The 15,095-nt window shown below is 49.2% G+C and overlaps 1 protein-coding gene across 3 annotated transcripts in view; it reads right to left on the minus strand.

The window, feature by feature from the left end:
* LOC135054613 (gastrula zinc finger protein XlCGF26.1-like) overlaps positions 1-15,095 on the minus strand; it is a 46,237-nt gene that overhangs the window by 15,435 nt on the left and 15,707 nt on the right. For 2 of the 3 annotated variants that reach the window (XM_063957809.1, XM_063957808.1), the window contains 4 exons: positions 3,536-3,742; positions 2,766-2,883; positions 2,589-2,686; positions 2,135-2,414 (listed from right to left, as the gene is read on the minus strand). In XM_063957809.1, coding sequence (XP_063813879.1) covers positions 2,135-2,414; positions 2,589-2,686; positions 2,766-2,883; positions 3,536-3,547 — 508 coding nt within the window. In that variant the 5' untranslated portion in view covers positions 3,548-3,742. The remainder of the gene's footprint in view (positions 1-2,134; positions 2,415-2,588; positions 2,687-2,765; positions 2,884-3,535; positions 3,743-15,095) is intronic. The other variant, XM_063957810.1, reaches the window with a different exon arrangement.

Raw genomic sequence — 15,095 nt, forward strand, 5'->3', positions numbered from 1 at the left:
AACTAGTCATGAACTGAGGGGAGTGGCGACCAGGAGCGCGTCTAACTCCCCACCGCTGACATCAACCCTAGGGATTGCAGCCTCATCCTAATCCTTGAGCCTCTGATCCCTAAGGCCTAGCGCTGGAGCACCCGTGGTGGCGGCGCATCAGCCATTGTTTGGTAGTCTCCTCCAATACAGTGCGACTGTGTCCGTATTCCCCTAGTAAGCGGAACCGATGCCTTACCTTCTCCCCGTGCTCCGGCCACAGCCTGGTAACGTCTGCTGGACCTGCTAGAATATCCGACACAGACGCTTGCCGAGACAGCACTGTACACGTGGGTAAGCATTGTTGCGACACGGTGGAGAGTTGTTGGAGCGACTCTTTCCAATATGCGTGTAAGACGCTGTTAAGAAAGATTGCTCAAAACATAGTAAGACTATAAAAATAAAATAATAAAGCTTAGGGCTGCCTAGAACAGCAGCCCTGTGACCATGGTCCGGCTCCTGCCGCACCAAAAAAACCCTGATTTGCCTGAGCCAGTGGGCGGGGATATATGGACGAGCCCGTTGCATCCTGTGAGGACTGAAAGCTTGTGATCGTTTGGTGCCAATCCGCTGTCGCTCCATCATATCCCATTGTTATCCTGTGGATAACCTTTGGACCCTGCCGAAGAAAACATTACTGCATTACCATATACCGGGGAACAAGCATATTCAGATGCACAGCGAACAATACAGCAGTAAATGGTCACAACGCTCATTTGCATCAGGCATTTATTCAACTACTCAATACCGCCAGAGTAGGTAGGAACTCAGTGCTGTATCACCTGCCTCAAGAGAGAGGGATACAGGGAGGCTTAATCCCCACTTCCACATTCAACCATGCCGCTAACAGACAGCTGTGAGGACACAGACGCACCAGTGAATACAGCCGCACAGGGACTCTGACTGAACTGTTAATGTTTAGCTGTCTCCAGACGAAAGTGGAAGTATCAGTTCTTGGCGGGAGACTCGGAGGAAACTGATCATGAAGTGGGGGGAGGAACGACCAGGAAAGCATCTTACTCCCCCCTGCTGACATCCCCCCCAAGGATCGTGGTCTCTACTAATCCCCAGAACCGCCCGAGATAGTAAGGCTGTGTTATATGCGTCTTAAACCGCTAACCGGAAACAGACGCCTTACCTTCTCCCCGTTCTCCGGCCACAGCCCGGTAACATCAGTATGGACTTGCTAGCACATCCAGCTGGCGCCCGCTGAAACAGCAGTGTACACGGAAGTAACAGTTGTCGCAACTCGGTGGAGAGTTGTTGGAGCAACGGTTTCCTTTCTGCGCTTCAGATGCATAAAAAGATCACTGAAAAAGTAAGACTATATAAAATAAAAAAAGCTTGTGGCTGCAAAAAAACTAGCAGCCCATCAACCGTTGAATAGCCTGAGCCAGGAGGCGGGAATATAGGAATCTGGCCCATTGCATCCTGGGAGTCTGAAAAGCTTAGATCGTTGGTGCCATTCTGCTGGCGCTTCCCAATATCCCAAGGTACACCCCCGTGAATACCACTGTGGACCCTGAAGGAGAAATAGATTTTTGTTGCCTCGATTAACAAATTATCATAGTATTAGTGAGATCAAGCTGTTTAGTTGTTTACTTTCAATTTCGCAACTAATTTATTACAATTGTACATGTACATACAGTAAATAGGACTCTACTGCTGCACATATAAAACACTGGATTATAATAGAACCAGATCCATCTGATAAGTGTGTGAGCTAATAGGGGCTGATGGCTCCTGATGTATGAGATACACCAGAGAGTGTGGGGAGGAGACTGGTCAGATCTCTGGGCTGGTAACACACAGTGACATGATGTGAGGGGGGAGGGCAGGAGTATAATAGGGGCTGATGTATCCATATACACCAGGGAGTGTGGGGAGGAGACTGGTCAGATCCCTGGGCTGGTAACACACAGTGACATGATGTGAGGGCGAGAGCAGGAGTATAATAGGGGCTGATGGCTCCTGATTCCCCCACTGGGCAGATACATTTCCCTCATTAGTCTGAATTAACAGAAGAGGGTGCAGGACAAGAGATTTTTGTAGTGACTGAGGAAGGAGAATATGTGACTCTTTTCTGCAATAATTGTTAATGACCCACCTGTACTGATATCTGTAGGGATTTCCTCCTCCTTACACAGCTGATCACCCCTCAAATACGTCTCATCTTCTCCCTCTATATCTTCTGCCTTCATATCAGTCACATATGTCTCTTCTTCTCCCTCTATATCTTCTGCCTTCATATCAGTCACATATGTCTCTTCTTCTCCCTCTATAACTTCTGCCTTCATATCAGTCACATACGTCTCTTCTTCTCCCTCTATATCTTCTGCCTTCATATCAGTCACATACGTCTCTTTTTCTCCCTCTGTATCTTCTGCCTTAAAATAAGTAATATACTCACCCTGATTAATACACAAAACATTAAAACATCTTACTAATAACGGTCACTGAGTTAAGCAGTAGAATATCACTGTATAAGATACACACAGATGCATTACATCTCATATAGTGACCGTCACTTTGTATTTGACGAGACCCTAAATCCCACCTACCTGTTCCTCCTGTGAGATCCTGTGATTCTCCTCTGTACAGTCCTGGGAATACAGAGGACGGGGACATCTCTCTGGGGTATCTCTGTTACTGGGCCCATCTGTAGGAGACACACAGTGACTGAGTACAGTGTATATATGTGATTATCAGATGATGTGTGTATATAGGGGCCCCCATACCTGCTTTCCACTGTACAATACATGACCGTCTCCTCTTACCCAGTGATGTGAGGGGCCGGTGATTCTCCATCATCACGTCCTTGTACAGACCCCTGTGTTCCTCTATATACTCCCCCTCCTGCATGGAGACATAAGACAGTGACATCCTGATACCTTATAGGCACCTGACACACACAGTGATACAGTCATCACCCAGACACGTCCCCTGGTGTTACTGTATAATGTCCCATTCCCAGCAGTCACCTCTCCAGTCATCACCCAGACACGTCCCCTGGTGTTACTGTATAATGCTCCATTCCAAGCAGTCACGCTCCAGTCATCACCCAGACACATCCCCTGGTGTTACTGTATAATGTCCCATTCCCAGCAGTCACCTCTCCAGTCATCATCCAGACACATCCCCTGGTGTTACTGTATAATGCCCCATTCCCAGCAGTCACCTCTCCAGTCATCACCCAGACACGTCCCCTGGTGTTACTGTATAATGCCCCATTCCCAGCAGTCACCATTCCAGTCATCACCCAGACACGTCCCCTGGTGTTACTGTATAATGTCCCATTCCCAGCAGTCACCTCTCCAGTCATCACCCAGACACATTCCCTGGTGTTACTGTATAATGCCCCATTCCCAACAGTCACCTCTCCAGTCATCACCCAGACACATCCCCTGGTGTTACTGTATAATACCCCATTCCCAGCAGTCACCTCTCCAGTCATCACCCAGACACGTCCCCTGGTGTTACTGTATAATGTCCCATTCCCAGCAGTCACCTCTCCAGTCATCACCCAGACACGTCCCCTGGTGTTACTGTATAATGTCCCATTCCCAGCAGTCGCCTCTTCAGTCAGCAGCTGAATGATCTTGTTGGTGAGTTCCAGGATCTTATGGTCATTGTGCCTCTCATGTATCAGTGAGTGAGGTGGAGGCACCGCGATGGAGGCACAGCTTGGAAGTATCTTCTTCACTAGTGTATAATCCTGTGTATTGAGAGAAAACATAGAAAAGTGAATTAAAATTATTTTTAATTGTGCAAAAAATACAACTGTGTAATTTATCAGAGTGGCGGTGCTACGGGAGTGGTAAGCTGTAAGCCTGTGATGCTATTGTTTCTATAAAAGATCCCACTGAGGCTGCTGGTCACACCTAATACTACCACCTACATCCAAATGTACACACCTGATATACAAACATCTATGGAATGTTTCTGTAATATGTCTGACTGGCTGCAACCTAATGACCAGAGTCACAAGGAGAGGAACCTGCCAGATTCCCTCACCTCCCCAGTCATGTCCCTGTATTATTACTATAGATAACGAGATTTATGGTAAGAACTTACCTTTGTTAAATCTCTTTCTGTGAGGTACACTGGGCTCCACAAGGATAGACATTGGGGTGTAGAGTAGGATCTTGATCCGAGGCACCAACAGGCTCAAAAGCTTTGACTGTTCCCAAGATGCATAGCGCCGCCTCCTCTATAACCCCGCCTACCTGCACAGGAGCTCAGTTTTTAGTTAACCAGCCCAATGTAGTAGCAGGAAAAGAGACGACAACGGTTAGTAGCAACATACACCACACTCTCACGACAAGAGACGTGTCAGCGGCTAATGCCATACCAACCCAAAGAAGCTAAGTGCATCCGGGTGGGCGCCTTGTGGAGCCCAGTGTACCTCGCAGAAAAAGATTTAACAAAGTTAAGTTCTTACCATAAATCTCGTTTTCTGCTGCGGGGTACACTGGGCTCCACAAGGATAGACATTGGGGATGTCCTAAAGCAGTTCCTCATGGGAGGGGACGCACTGTAGCGGGCACAAGAACCCAGTGTACAAAGGAAGCATCCTGGGAAGCGGCAGTATCGAAGGCATAGAACCGTATGAACGTGTTCACTGAGGACCACGTAGCCGACTTACACAATTGTTCAAGGGTCGCACCACGGCGGGCCGCACAAGAAGGTCCAACAGACCGAGCCGAATGGGCCGTAATGTGAGCAGGAGCTGACAGACCAGCCCTCACATAAGCATGTGGAATCACCATTCTAATCCATCTGGCCAAAGTCTGCTTGTGAGCAGGCCAGCCACGTTTGTGAAATGCAAACAGTACAAAGAGAGAATCAGATTTCCTAATAGAAGCAGTTCTCTTCACATAGATACGGAGAGCCCGTACCACATCCAAAGACCGCTCTTTGGGAGACAAGTCAGGAGAGACGAGGGCCGGAACCACAATATCCTGATTAAAGGTGGAACGAAGAAACCACCTTAGGTAAATATCTGGGACGAGTCCTAAGAACCGCCCGGTCACAGTGAAATATCAGATATAGGGAACTACAAGACAAGACACCCAAATCCGACACTCTTCTAGCTGAAGCAATAGCCAGCAGAAACTCCACCTTAAGGGAAAGCCACTTAAGATCAGCTGAACCCAGAGGTTCAAACGGAGACTCTTGTAACGCCTCCAAAACCACCGACAAGTCCCAAGGAGCCACAGGCGGGACATAGGGAGGTTGGATACGCAACACACCCCGAGTAAAGGTATGAACATCAAGTAAAGTCGCAATTTTTCTCTGAAACCACACCGATAAGGCAGAAATATGAACCTTGAGGGAGGCCAGACGCAGGCCTAAGTCTAGGCCCTGTGAAGAAAAGCCAAAAGCTTGGCTGTACTAAACTTGGAAGCATCATAATTGTTAGATGCGCACTAAACAAAGTAAGAATGCCAGACCCTATGGTAAATCCGAGCAGAATCCGGTTTCCGGGCCCACAACATAGTTTGAATGACCGCCTCAGAAAACCCGTTAGCCCTCAAGATGGAAGCTTCACGAGCCATGCTGTCAAAGACAGCCGGGCAAGGTCCTGGTAGACACAGGGGCCCTGAACGAGGAGGTCTGGGCGTTGTGGAAGTAGAATTGGACGCGCTGACGGTATGAGAACCAGTGCCGTCTGGGCCACGCTAGAGCTATGAGAAGCAGGATTCCTCCTTCCTGCTTGCACTTCCGAATTACCCTGGGCAGGAGTGATACCGGAGGGAACACGTACGGCAGCCGAAACTTCCATGGCACCGCCAGTGCATCCACGAATGCTGCTTGAGGATCCCTTGTCATTGTGCCGAGACACCATCAGATCCACGTTTGGATGGCCCCACTTTTCCACTAGGAGTTGAAACACTTCTGGATGGAAGCTCCACTCTCCGGCGTGTACGTCCTGACGACTGAGAAAGTCCGCTTCCAAATTCAGGACTCCCGGAATGAATATTGCCGATATGGCCGGTAGATTGAAGAATCCGTGAGACTTCCTTCATTACCAAGCGGCTTCAAGTGACGCCTTGAGGATTTATGTAAGCCACTGTGGTGGCGTTGTTCGACTGTACTTGAACAGGACGGTTCTGTATTAAATGCTGGGCCAGGTTTAATGAGTTGAAGACCACCCGCAATTCCAGAATGTTGATCAGGAAGAGAGACTCCTCCTTGGTCCACCGACCCTGAAAGGAGTGTTGCTCAAACACCGCGCCCCAACCCCTTAGGCTGGCATCCGTCGTCAACAGGACCCAGTCGGGTATCCAATAGGGACGACCCCTGCACAATCGCTGGTCCTGGAGCCACCAGTACAGCGACAGACGGACTTCCGGAGTCAATGAGATCATGTGAGACCTGATCCGGTGAGGCAGGTCGTCCCACTTGGCCAGAATCAGCCTCTGGAAAGGGCGAGAATGAAATTGAGCATATTCCACCATGTCGAATGCTGATACCATGAGGCCCAGCACCTGCATCGCCGAATGTATCGACACTTGCGAATGGGAGAGGAAGCAACGAATGCTGTCCTGAAGCTTCAGGACTTTCTCCTGAGACATGAACAACCGCTGGTTGTGAGTGTCCAATAGCGCTCCCAGGTGCACCATGCTCTGAGCAGGGACCAGGGAGGATTTCTTCCAGTTGAGGAGCCACCCGTAGGCTTGCAGAAACCGGACAGTCAGATCTAGGTGACGTAGGAGAATTTCTGGGGAATTTGTCATCCAGATACGGTAGGATCCTGACCCCTTGACGGCGGAGTACCGCCGTCATCACCGCCATAACTTTGGTGAAGACTCGCGGAGCCGTGGTTAAACCAAAAGGTAACGCCCGAAACTGGTAATGGAGGTTGCCAACCGCAAACCTCAGGTATTGCTGATGCGACACTGCTATAGGAATATGCAGGTAAGCATCCTGTATATCCAGGGAGACCATATAATCCCCAGGTTCCAAGGCCAGAACAATAGAGCGAAGGGTTTCCATACTGAACTTGGAGATTCTCACAAACTTGTTCAATGCATTGAAGTTGAGAATGGGCCGGGAGGATCCATTCGGTTTCGGGAGTAGAAACAGCCGAGAATAGTACCCATGGCCCCTCTGAGCAAGAGGCACCTGTACTACCACTCCTGTGCCCAGGAGGGCCTGTACCACCGAATGAAGAGTCTTTGCCTTTGTCTGGTCCGAAGGGACGTCTTCAGGCAAAATCGATAGGGGGACGGTTTTTGAAGGCTATGGCGTAACCTCGAGTGACGACTTCCCGTACCCAGGCATCTGAAGTGGTCTTCAACCATTCCTGGGTATACCCTAGAAGCCGGCCTCCCCACCCTGGGGGTCCCCCAGTGGAAGGCCCGCCCCGTCATACAGCAGGCTCATCGGTCTTGGAAGCTGGCTGACGGGCAGCCCAGGCTCTTTTGGGCTTTGGCTTACCAGGTTTGGAAGTGCGGGCCTGCTTGTTGTACGCCTGACCTTTTGCTTTACCTTTGACAAGCAATAATACTGCACTGGACTAGCTTATATATAGCTATGTAATCAATAGATATAACACTGCACAGTAAGAACTAGATGTATATCACAGGGTACTTGTACCAGAGAACCCTGACTAAATGCACTCTTTCTTAACTATCACTGTCTAAACGACATGTAGAATACCTAAGTGTCTTGTAAAGTCACAGCGCTGACAACCAGGCGGCTTTACACAAGAGGATTTGCCCAAGCATTCCCAGGAACAGTGTAGCTGAAATGGCGCCCAAACACTGACAGGAAGTGAGGGAGAGAGAGATATGCAGCTCCAGGGCGGGAACATTTACTGTAAATGGCGCCCTGGGGCTGGGGGAGGGGCTCCAGGTCTAAGCCCTATCCCCCTGCTGGACATAACCACCGGTACTATGGGCTTAATATAAAACAGTTTATGAGAGAAACCGACCTGTGCCCTTGCCCTGGTGGGGTCGCCTGTACTGCCACAGTGTCCACGCCAGCGCGCGCGGCCCGCCTCCCACCGGCCGCACCGGATCGCGACAAAGAGCGAGTCCCGCAAATGGGACCTACTTACCACCTCCCGAAGCGCGGCCACGCGATCCTGGAGAGCACCAGTCGTGTGTGTCTAACGTGAAGAAAACCGGAACCTCCTGCTGTAGGTACCCGGCAACCAGGACATGGGAGTGTACAGCGCCGCTGAGGAGTGATGGAGCTGCAGCAGGGAATGTCTCTTGACAGCTAAACTCTGCTGCAGCCCTTGTAGTCTTCACTTTTCTTCACAAAAAAGCTCTTCTTAGGGCTGCCAGGAGCAGCCCCTCTGTTACGTGCCTGCTATCTGCAGCACCAACTACAAAACTGAGCTCCTGTGCAGGGAGACGGGGTTATAGAGGAGGCAGCGCTATGCATCTTGGGAACTGTCAAAGCTTTTGAGCCTTTTGGTGCTTCGGATTAAGATCCTACTCTACACCCCAATGTCTATCCTTGTGGAGCCCAGTGTACCCCACAGCAGAAATAAGTGATGTCACTGTAACACTCCCAGGTCCCATCACCTCTCCAGTCATGTCCCTGTATTACTATAGATATAAGTGATGTTTCTGACGCTCCCAGATCCCCTCACCTCCCCAGTCATGTCCCTGTATCATTACTATAGATATAAGTGATCTCACTGTGACACTCCCAGATCCCCTCACCTCCCCAGTCATGTCCCTGTATTATTACTATAGATATAAGTGATGTCACTGACGCTCCCAGATCCCCTCACCTCCCCAGTCATGTCCCTGTATCATTACTATAGATATAAGTGATGTCACTGTGACACTCCCACATCCCATCACCTCCCCAGTCAGCAGGTGGATGATCTCCAGGGTGAGATTTAGTATCCTCTCAGTCATGTGACTGCTGTCCTTATTCATCCTCAGAAAATCAGAGATACAGTAGGTCTCAGGAAACTTTTAGTACAGATGTCTCAGTTCCTCACTGCTAGGTTGTCTATGAACAAATAATAAACAACACAGAGTACACATATATCATCCTCCTCTCCCCACGGAGCCATATAGCACTAGTCAGAATTTTTCAGATGTTCTATTGGACCAACTTCATAAGACTGGTCACTGACGTCACACAGCGATGTAACGCTTATAATTATACCAATGGTGCCGTCCTGTACACAGGTCACACTGATATCCCACACCTGATACACACTGATCACTATACACAGGTCACACCGAGCACTATACACAGGTCACACCGATATCACACTGATCACTATACACAGGTCATACACCTGATACACACTGATCACTATACACAGGTCATACACCTGATACACACTGATCACTATACACAGGTCATACACCTGATACACACTGATCACTATACACAGGTCATACACCTGATACACACTGATCACTATACACAGGTCATACACCTGATACACACTGATCACTATACACAGGTCATACACCTGATACACACTGATCACTATACACAGGTCATACACCTGATACACACTGATCACTATACACAGGTCATACACCTGATACACACTGATCACTATACACAGGTCATACACCTGATACACACTGATCATTATACACAGGTCATACACCTGATACACACTGATCATTATACACAGGTCTACACACTGATCATTATACACAGGTCATACACCTGATACACACTGATCATTATACACAGGTCATACACCTGATACACACTGATCATTATACACAGGTCATACACCTGATACACACTGACACAGGTCATACACCTGATACACACTGATCAGGGTCCATAGGCTCCACAGGAATTACCATGGGGATGTCCAAAGCAGGTTACCTTAAGGGTGAGGATGTTCTTGAGCAGTACAGAGAACCCGTCGCCCAAAGGCAGCATCCTGGGAAGTGAAGGTATCAAATGAAGAAAAACGGAGGAAGGTATTTACAGATGGCCACGTGGCTGTTTTGCACAATTGTTCAGCAGACACCCTACGAATAAGCGTCCACGAGGGCCCCACAGATCTAGTGGAGTGAGCTTTGACGGTATTCGGAATCGGAAGGTCTGCCTCTGTGTATATGTGGAGATATGCCCCGGCGCTGGGACAGTACGTCCACTCCAAGCGCCGGGAGTGCAGCAGGCGGAGGGGGAGCTGTGTCCCCAGCGAGACCCTGTGGCAGACAGCACTGGGATCAAGTGTCCAATCCGAGCGCTGGTAGAGCAGCGGCGGCGGGTGTCAGGAGCCGGGACCAACTGCTGGTTCCCGGCACCGTTCATATCATGGCGACAGGCAGTGGTGCTTCAAAATTGGTGCCAATCTGGCAGCCAATTGGAAGCGCCGACCGCTGCCTTTCAATTCCGGCGCCCTCAGGAAATGTCCGTGGCAAGCCAATCAGAGCTTGCCGCACCATAGCAGGCCGCACCCCTGGTGTCTGATGTCAGATGCCACTGGAGAGCGGCAGAAGAATACAGGGGGCACAGTTAGGGGGCACTAGGCCCAGTTTAAGTGAGCCCCACATAAGGCTGGTACTGGGCACTAGGCCAGGCCACTCCATCGTGCCCTCAGTAGGCAGGCCCATTGGCCTGAGCCTCATAATTATAAAGGTGTTCTGTGCATTAGGCACAGATCACTTGAGAGTCCCACATTTAGGCAGACAATAGCCTGAGCCCCCTGAAACACCCAGGGCAGTAGGCCCAATTACACAGTTTACGGGAGGTGGGTAGGCCCTACCCAGTTAATAATAAGAATTTACTTACCGATAATTCTATTTCTCGGAGTCCGTAGTGGATGCTGGGGTTCCTGAAAGGACCATGGGGAATAGCGGCTCCGCAGGAGACAGGGCACAAAAGTAAAGCTTTCCGATCAGGTGGTGTGCACTGGCTCCTCCCCCTATGACCCTCCTCCAAGCCAGTTAGGTACTGTGCCCGGACGAGCGTACACAATAAGGGAGGAATTTTGAATCCCGGGTAAGACTCATACCAGCCACACCAATCACACCGTACAACTTGTGATCTAAACCCCGTTAACAGTATGATAAAAGCGGAGCCTCTGAAAAGATGGCTCACAACAATAATAACCCGATTTTTGTAACTATGTACAAGTATTGCAGATAATCCGCACTTGGGATGGGCGCCCAGCATCCACTACGGACTCCGAGAAATAGAATTATCGGTAAGTAAATTCTTATTTTCTCTATCGTCCTAGTGGATGCTGGGGTTCCTGAAAGGACCATGGGGATTATACCAAAGCTCCCAAACGGGCGGGAGAGTGCGGATGACTCTGCAGCACCGAATGAGAGAACTCCAGGTCCTCCTTAGCCAGGGTATCAAATTTGTAGAATTTAGCAAACGTGTTTGCCCCTGACCAAGTAGCTGCTCGGCAAAGTTGTAAAGCCGAGACCCCTCGGGCAGCCGCCCAAGATGAGCCCACCTTCCTTGTGGAATGGGCATTTACATATTTTTGGCTGTGGCAGGCCTGCCACAGAATGTGCAAGCTGAATTGTATTACACATCCAACTAGCAATAGTCTGCTTAGAAGCAAGAGCACCCAGTTTGTTGGGTGCATACAGGATAACAGCAAGTCAGTTTTCCTGACTCCAGCCGTCCTGGAACATATTTTCAGGGCCCTGACAACATCTAGCAACTTGGAGTCCTCCAAGTCCCTAGTAGGTGCAAGGCACCACAATAAGCTGGTTCAGGTGAAACACTGACACCACCTTAGGGAGAGAACTGGGGACGAGTCCGCAGCTCTGCCCTGTCCGAATGGACAAACAGATATGGGCTTTTTTGAGAAAAAACCACCAATTTGACACTCGCCTGGTCCAGGCCAGGGCCAAGAGCATGGTCACTTTTCATGTGAGATGCTTCAAATCCACAGATTTGACTGGTTTTAAACCAATGTGATTTGAGGAATCCCAGAACTACGTTGAGATCCCACAGTGCCACTGGAGGCACAAAAGGGGGTTGTATATGCAATACTCCCTTGACAAAACTTCTGGACTTCAGGAACTGAAGCCAATTCTTTCTGGAAGAAAATCGACAGGGCCGAAATTTGAACCTTAATGGACCCCAATCTGAGGCCCATAGACACTCCTGTTTGCAGGAAATGCAGGAAACGACCGAGTTGAAATTTCTTTGTGGGGCCTTCCTGGCCTCACACCACGCAACATATTTTCGCCACATGTGGTGATAATGTTGTGCGGTCACCTCCTTTCTGGCTTTGACCAGGGTAGGAATGACCTCTTCCGGAATGCCTTTTTCCCTTAGGATCCGGCTTTCCACCGCCATGCCGACCAACGCAGCTGCGGTAAGTCTTGGAACAGACATGGTACTTGCTGAAGCAAGTCCCTTCTTAGCGGCAGAGGCCATAAGACCTCTGTAAGCATCTCTTGAAGTACCGGGTACCAAGTCCTTCTTGGCCAATCCGGAGCCATGAGTATAGTTCTTACTCCTCTACGTCTTATAATTCTCAGCACCTTAGGTATGAGAAGCAGAGGAGGGAACACATACACCGACTGGTACACCCACGGTGTTACCAGAACGTCCACAGCTATTGCCTGAGGGTCTCTTGACCTGGCGCAATACCTGTCCCGTTTTTTGTTCAGACGGGACGCCATCATGTCCACCTTTGGTATTTCCCAACGGTTTACAATCATGTGGAAAAAACTTCCTGATGAAGTTTCCACTCTCCCGGGTGGAGGTCGTGCCTGCTGAGGAAGTCTGCTTCCCAGTTTCCATTCCCGGGATGAAACACTGCTGACAGTGCTATCACATGATTTTCCGCCCAGCGAAAAGTCCTTGCAGTTTTTGCCATTGCCCTCCTGCTTCTTGTGTCGCCCTGTCTGTTTACGTGGGCGACTGCCGTGATGTTTTTCCCACTGGATCAATACCGGCTGACCTTGAAGCAGAGGTCTTGCCAAGCTTAGAGCATTATAAATTTACCCTTAGCTCCAGTATATTTATGTGGAGAAAAGTCTCCAGACTTGATCACACTCCCTGGAAATTTTTTCCTTGTGTGACTGCTCCCCAGCCTCTCGGGCTGGGCTCCGTGGTCACCAGCATCCAATCCTGAATGCCGAATCTGCGGCCCTCTAGAAGATGAGCACTCTATAACCACCACAGGAGAGACACCCTTGTCCTTGGATATAGGGTTATCCGCTGATGCATCTGAAGATGCGATCCGGACCATTTGTCCAGCAGATCCCACTGAAAAGTTCTTGCGTGAAATCTGCCGAATGGAATTGCTTCGTAGGAAGCCACCATTTTTACCAGGACCCTTGTGCAATGATGCACTGTTTTTAGGAGGTTCCTGACTAGCTCGGATAACTCCCTGGCTTTCTCTTCCGGGAGAAACACCTTTTTCTGGACTGTGTCCAGAATCATCCCTAGGCACAGCAGACGTGTCGTCGGGATCAGCTGCGATTTTGGAATATTTAGAATCCACCCGTGCTGTTGTAGCAGTATCCTAGATAGTGCTACTCCGACCTCCAACTGTTCCCTGGACTATGCCCTTATCAGGAGATCGTCCAAGTAAGGGATAATTAAGACGCCTTTTCTTCGAAGAAGAATCATCATTTCGGCCATTACCTTGGTAAAGACCCGGGGTGCCGTGGACAAACCAACGGCAGCGTCTGAAACTGATAGTGACAGTTCTGCACCACGAACCTGAGGTACCCTTAGTGAGAAGGGCAAATTTGGGACATAGAGGTAAGCATCCCTGATGTCCCGGGACACTATATAGTCCCCTTCTTCCTGGTTCGTTATCACTGCTCTGAGTGACTCCATCTTGATTTGAACCTTTGTTAGTGTTCAAAAAAAATTTTTAGAATAAGTCTCACCTAGCCTTCTGGCTTCAGTACCACAATATAGTGTGGAATAATACCCCTTTTCTTGTAGTAGGAGGGGTAATTTAATTATCACCTGCTGGGAATACAGCTCGTGAATTTTTTCCCATACTGCCTCCTTGTCGGAGGGAGACCTTGGTAAAGCAGACTTCAGGAGCCTGCGAAGGGGAAACGTCTCGACATTCCAATCTGTACCCCTGGGATACTACTTGTAGGATCCAGGGGTCCTGTACGGTCTCAGCGCCATGCTGAGAACTTGTCAGAAGCGGTGGAACGCTTCTGTTCCTGGGAATGGGCTGCCTGCTGCAGTCTTCTTCCCTTTCCTCTATCCCTGGGCAGATATGATCTTATAGGGACGAAAAGACTGAGGCTGAAAAGACGGTGTCTTTTTCTGCAGAGATGTGACTTAGGGTAAAAACGGTGGATTTTCCAGCAGTTGCCGTGGCCACCAGGTCCGATGGACCGACCCCAAATAACTCCTCTTCCTTTATACGGCAATACACCTTTGTGCCGTTTGGAATCTGCATCACCTGACCACTGTCGTGTCCATAACATCTTCTGGCAGTTATGGACATCGCATTTACTCTTGATGCCAGAGTGCAAATATCCCTCTGTGCATCTCGCATATATAGAAATGCATCCTTTAAATGCTCTATAGTCAATAAAATACTGTCCCTGTCAAGGGTATCAATATTTTTAGTCAGGGAATTCGACCAAGCCACCCCAGCTCTGCACATCCAGGCTGAGGCGATCGCTGGTCGCAGTATAACACCAGTATGTGTGTATATACTTTTTATGATATTTTCCAGCCTCCTGTCAGCTGGTCCTTGAGGACGGCCCTATCTATAGACGGTACCGCCACTTGTTTTGATAAGCGTGTGAGCGCCTTATCCACCCTAAGGGGTGTTTCCCAACGCGCCCTAACTTCTGGCGGGAAAGGGTATACCGCCCATAATTTTCTATCGGGGGGAACCCACGCATCATCACACACTTTATTTAATTTATCTGATTCAGGAAAAACTATGGTAGTTTTTTCACATCCCACATAATACCCTCTTTTGTGGTACTTGTAGTATCAGAAATATGTAACACCTCCTTCATTGCCTTTAACGTGTGGCCCTAATAAGGAATACGTTTGTTTATTCACCGTCGACACTGGATTCAGTGTCCCTGTCTGTGTCTGTGTCGACCGACTAAAGTAAACGGGCGTTTTAAAACCCCTGACGGTGTTTTTGAGAC

The sequence above is a fragment of the Pseudophryne corroboree genome, chromosome 3 (genome assembly GCF_028390025.1).
Source record: "Pseudophryne corroboree isolate aPseCor3 chromosome 3, aPseCor3.hap2, whole genome shotgun sequence".
Classification (NCBI taxonomy): domain Eukaryota; kingdom Metazoa; phylum Chordata; class Amphibia; order Anura; family Myobatrachidae; genus Pseudophryne; species Pseudophryne corroboree.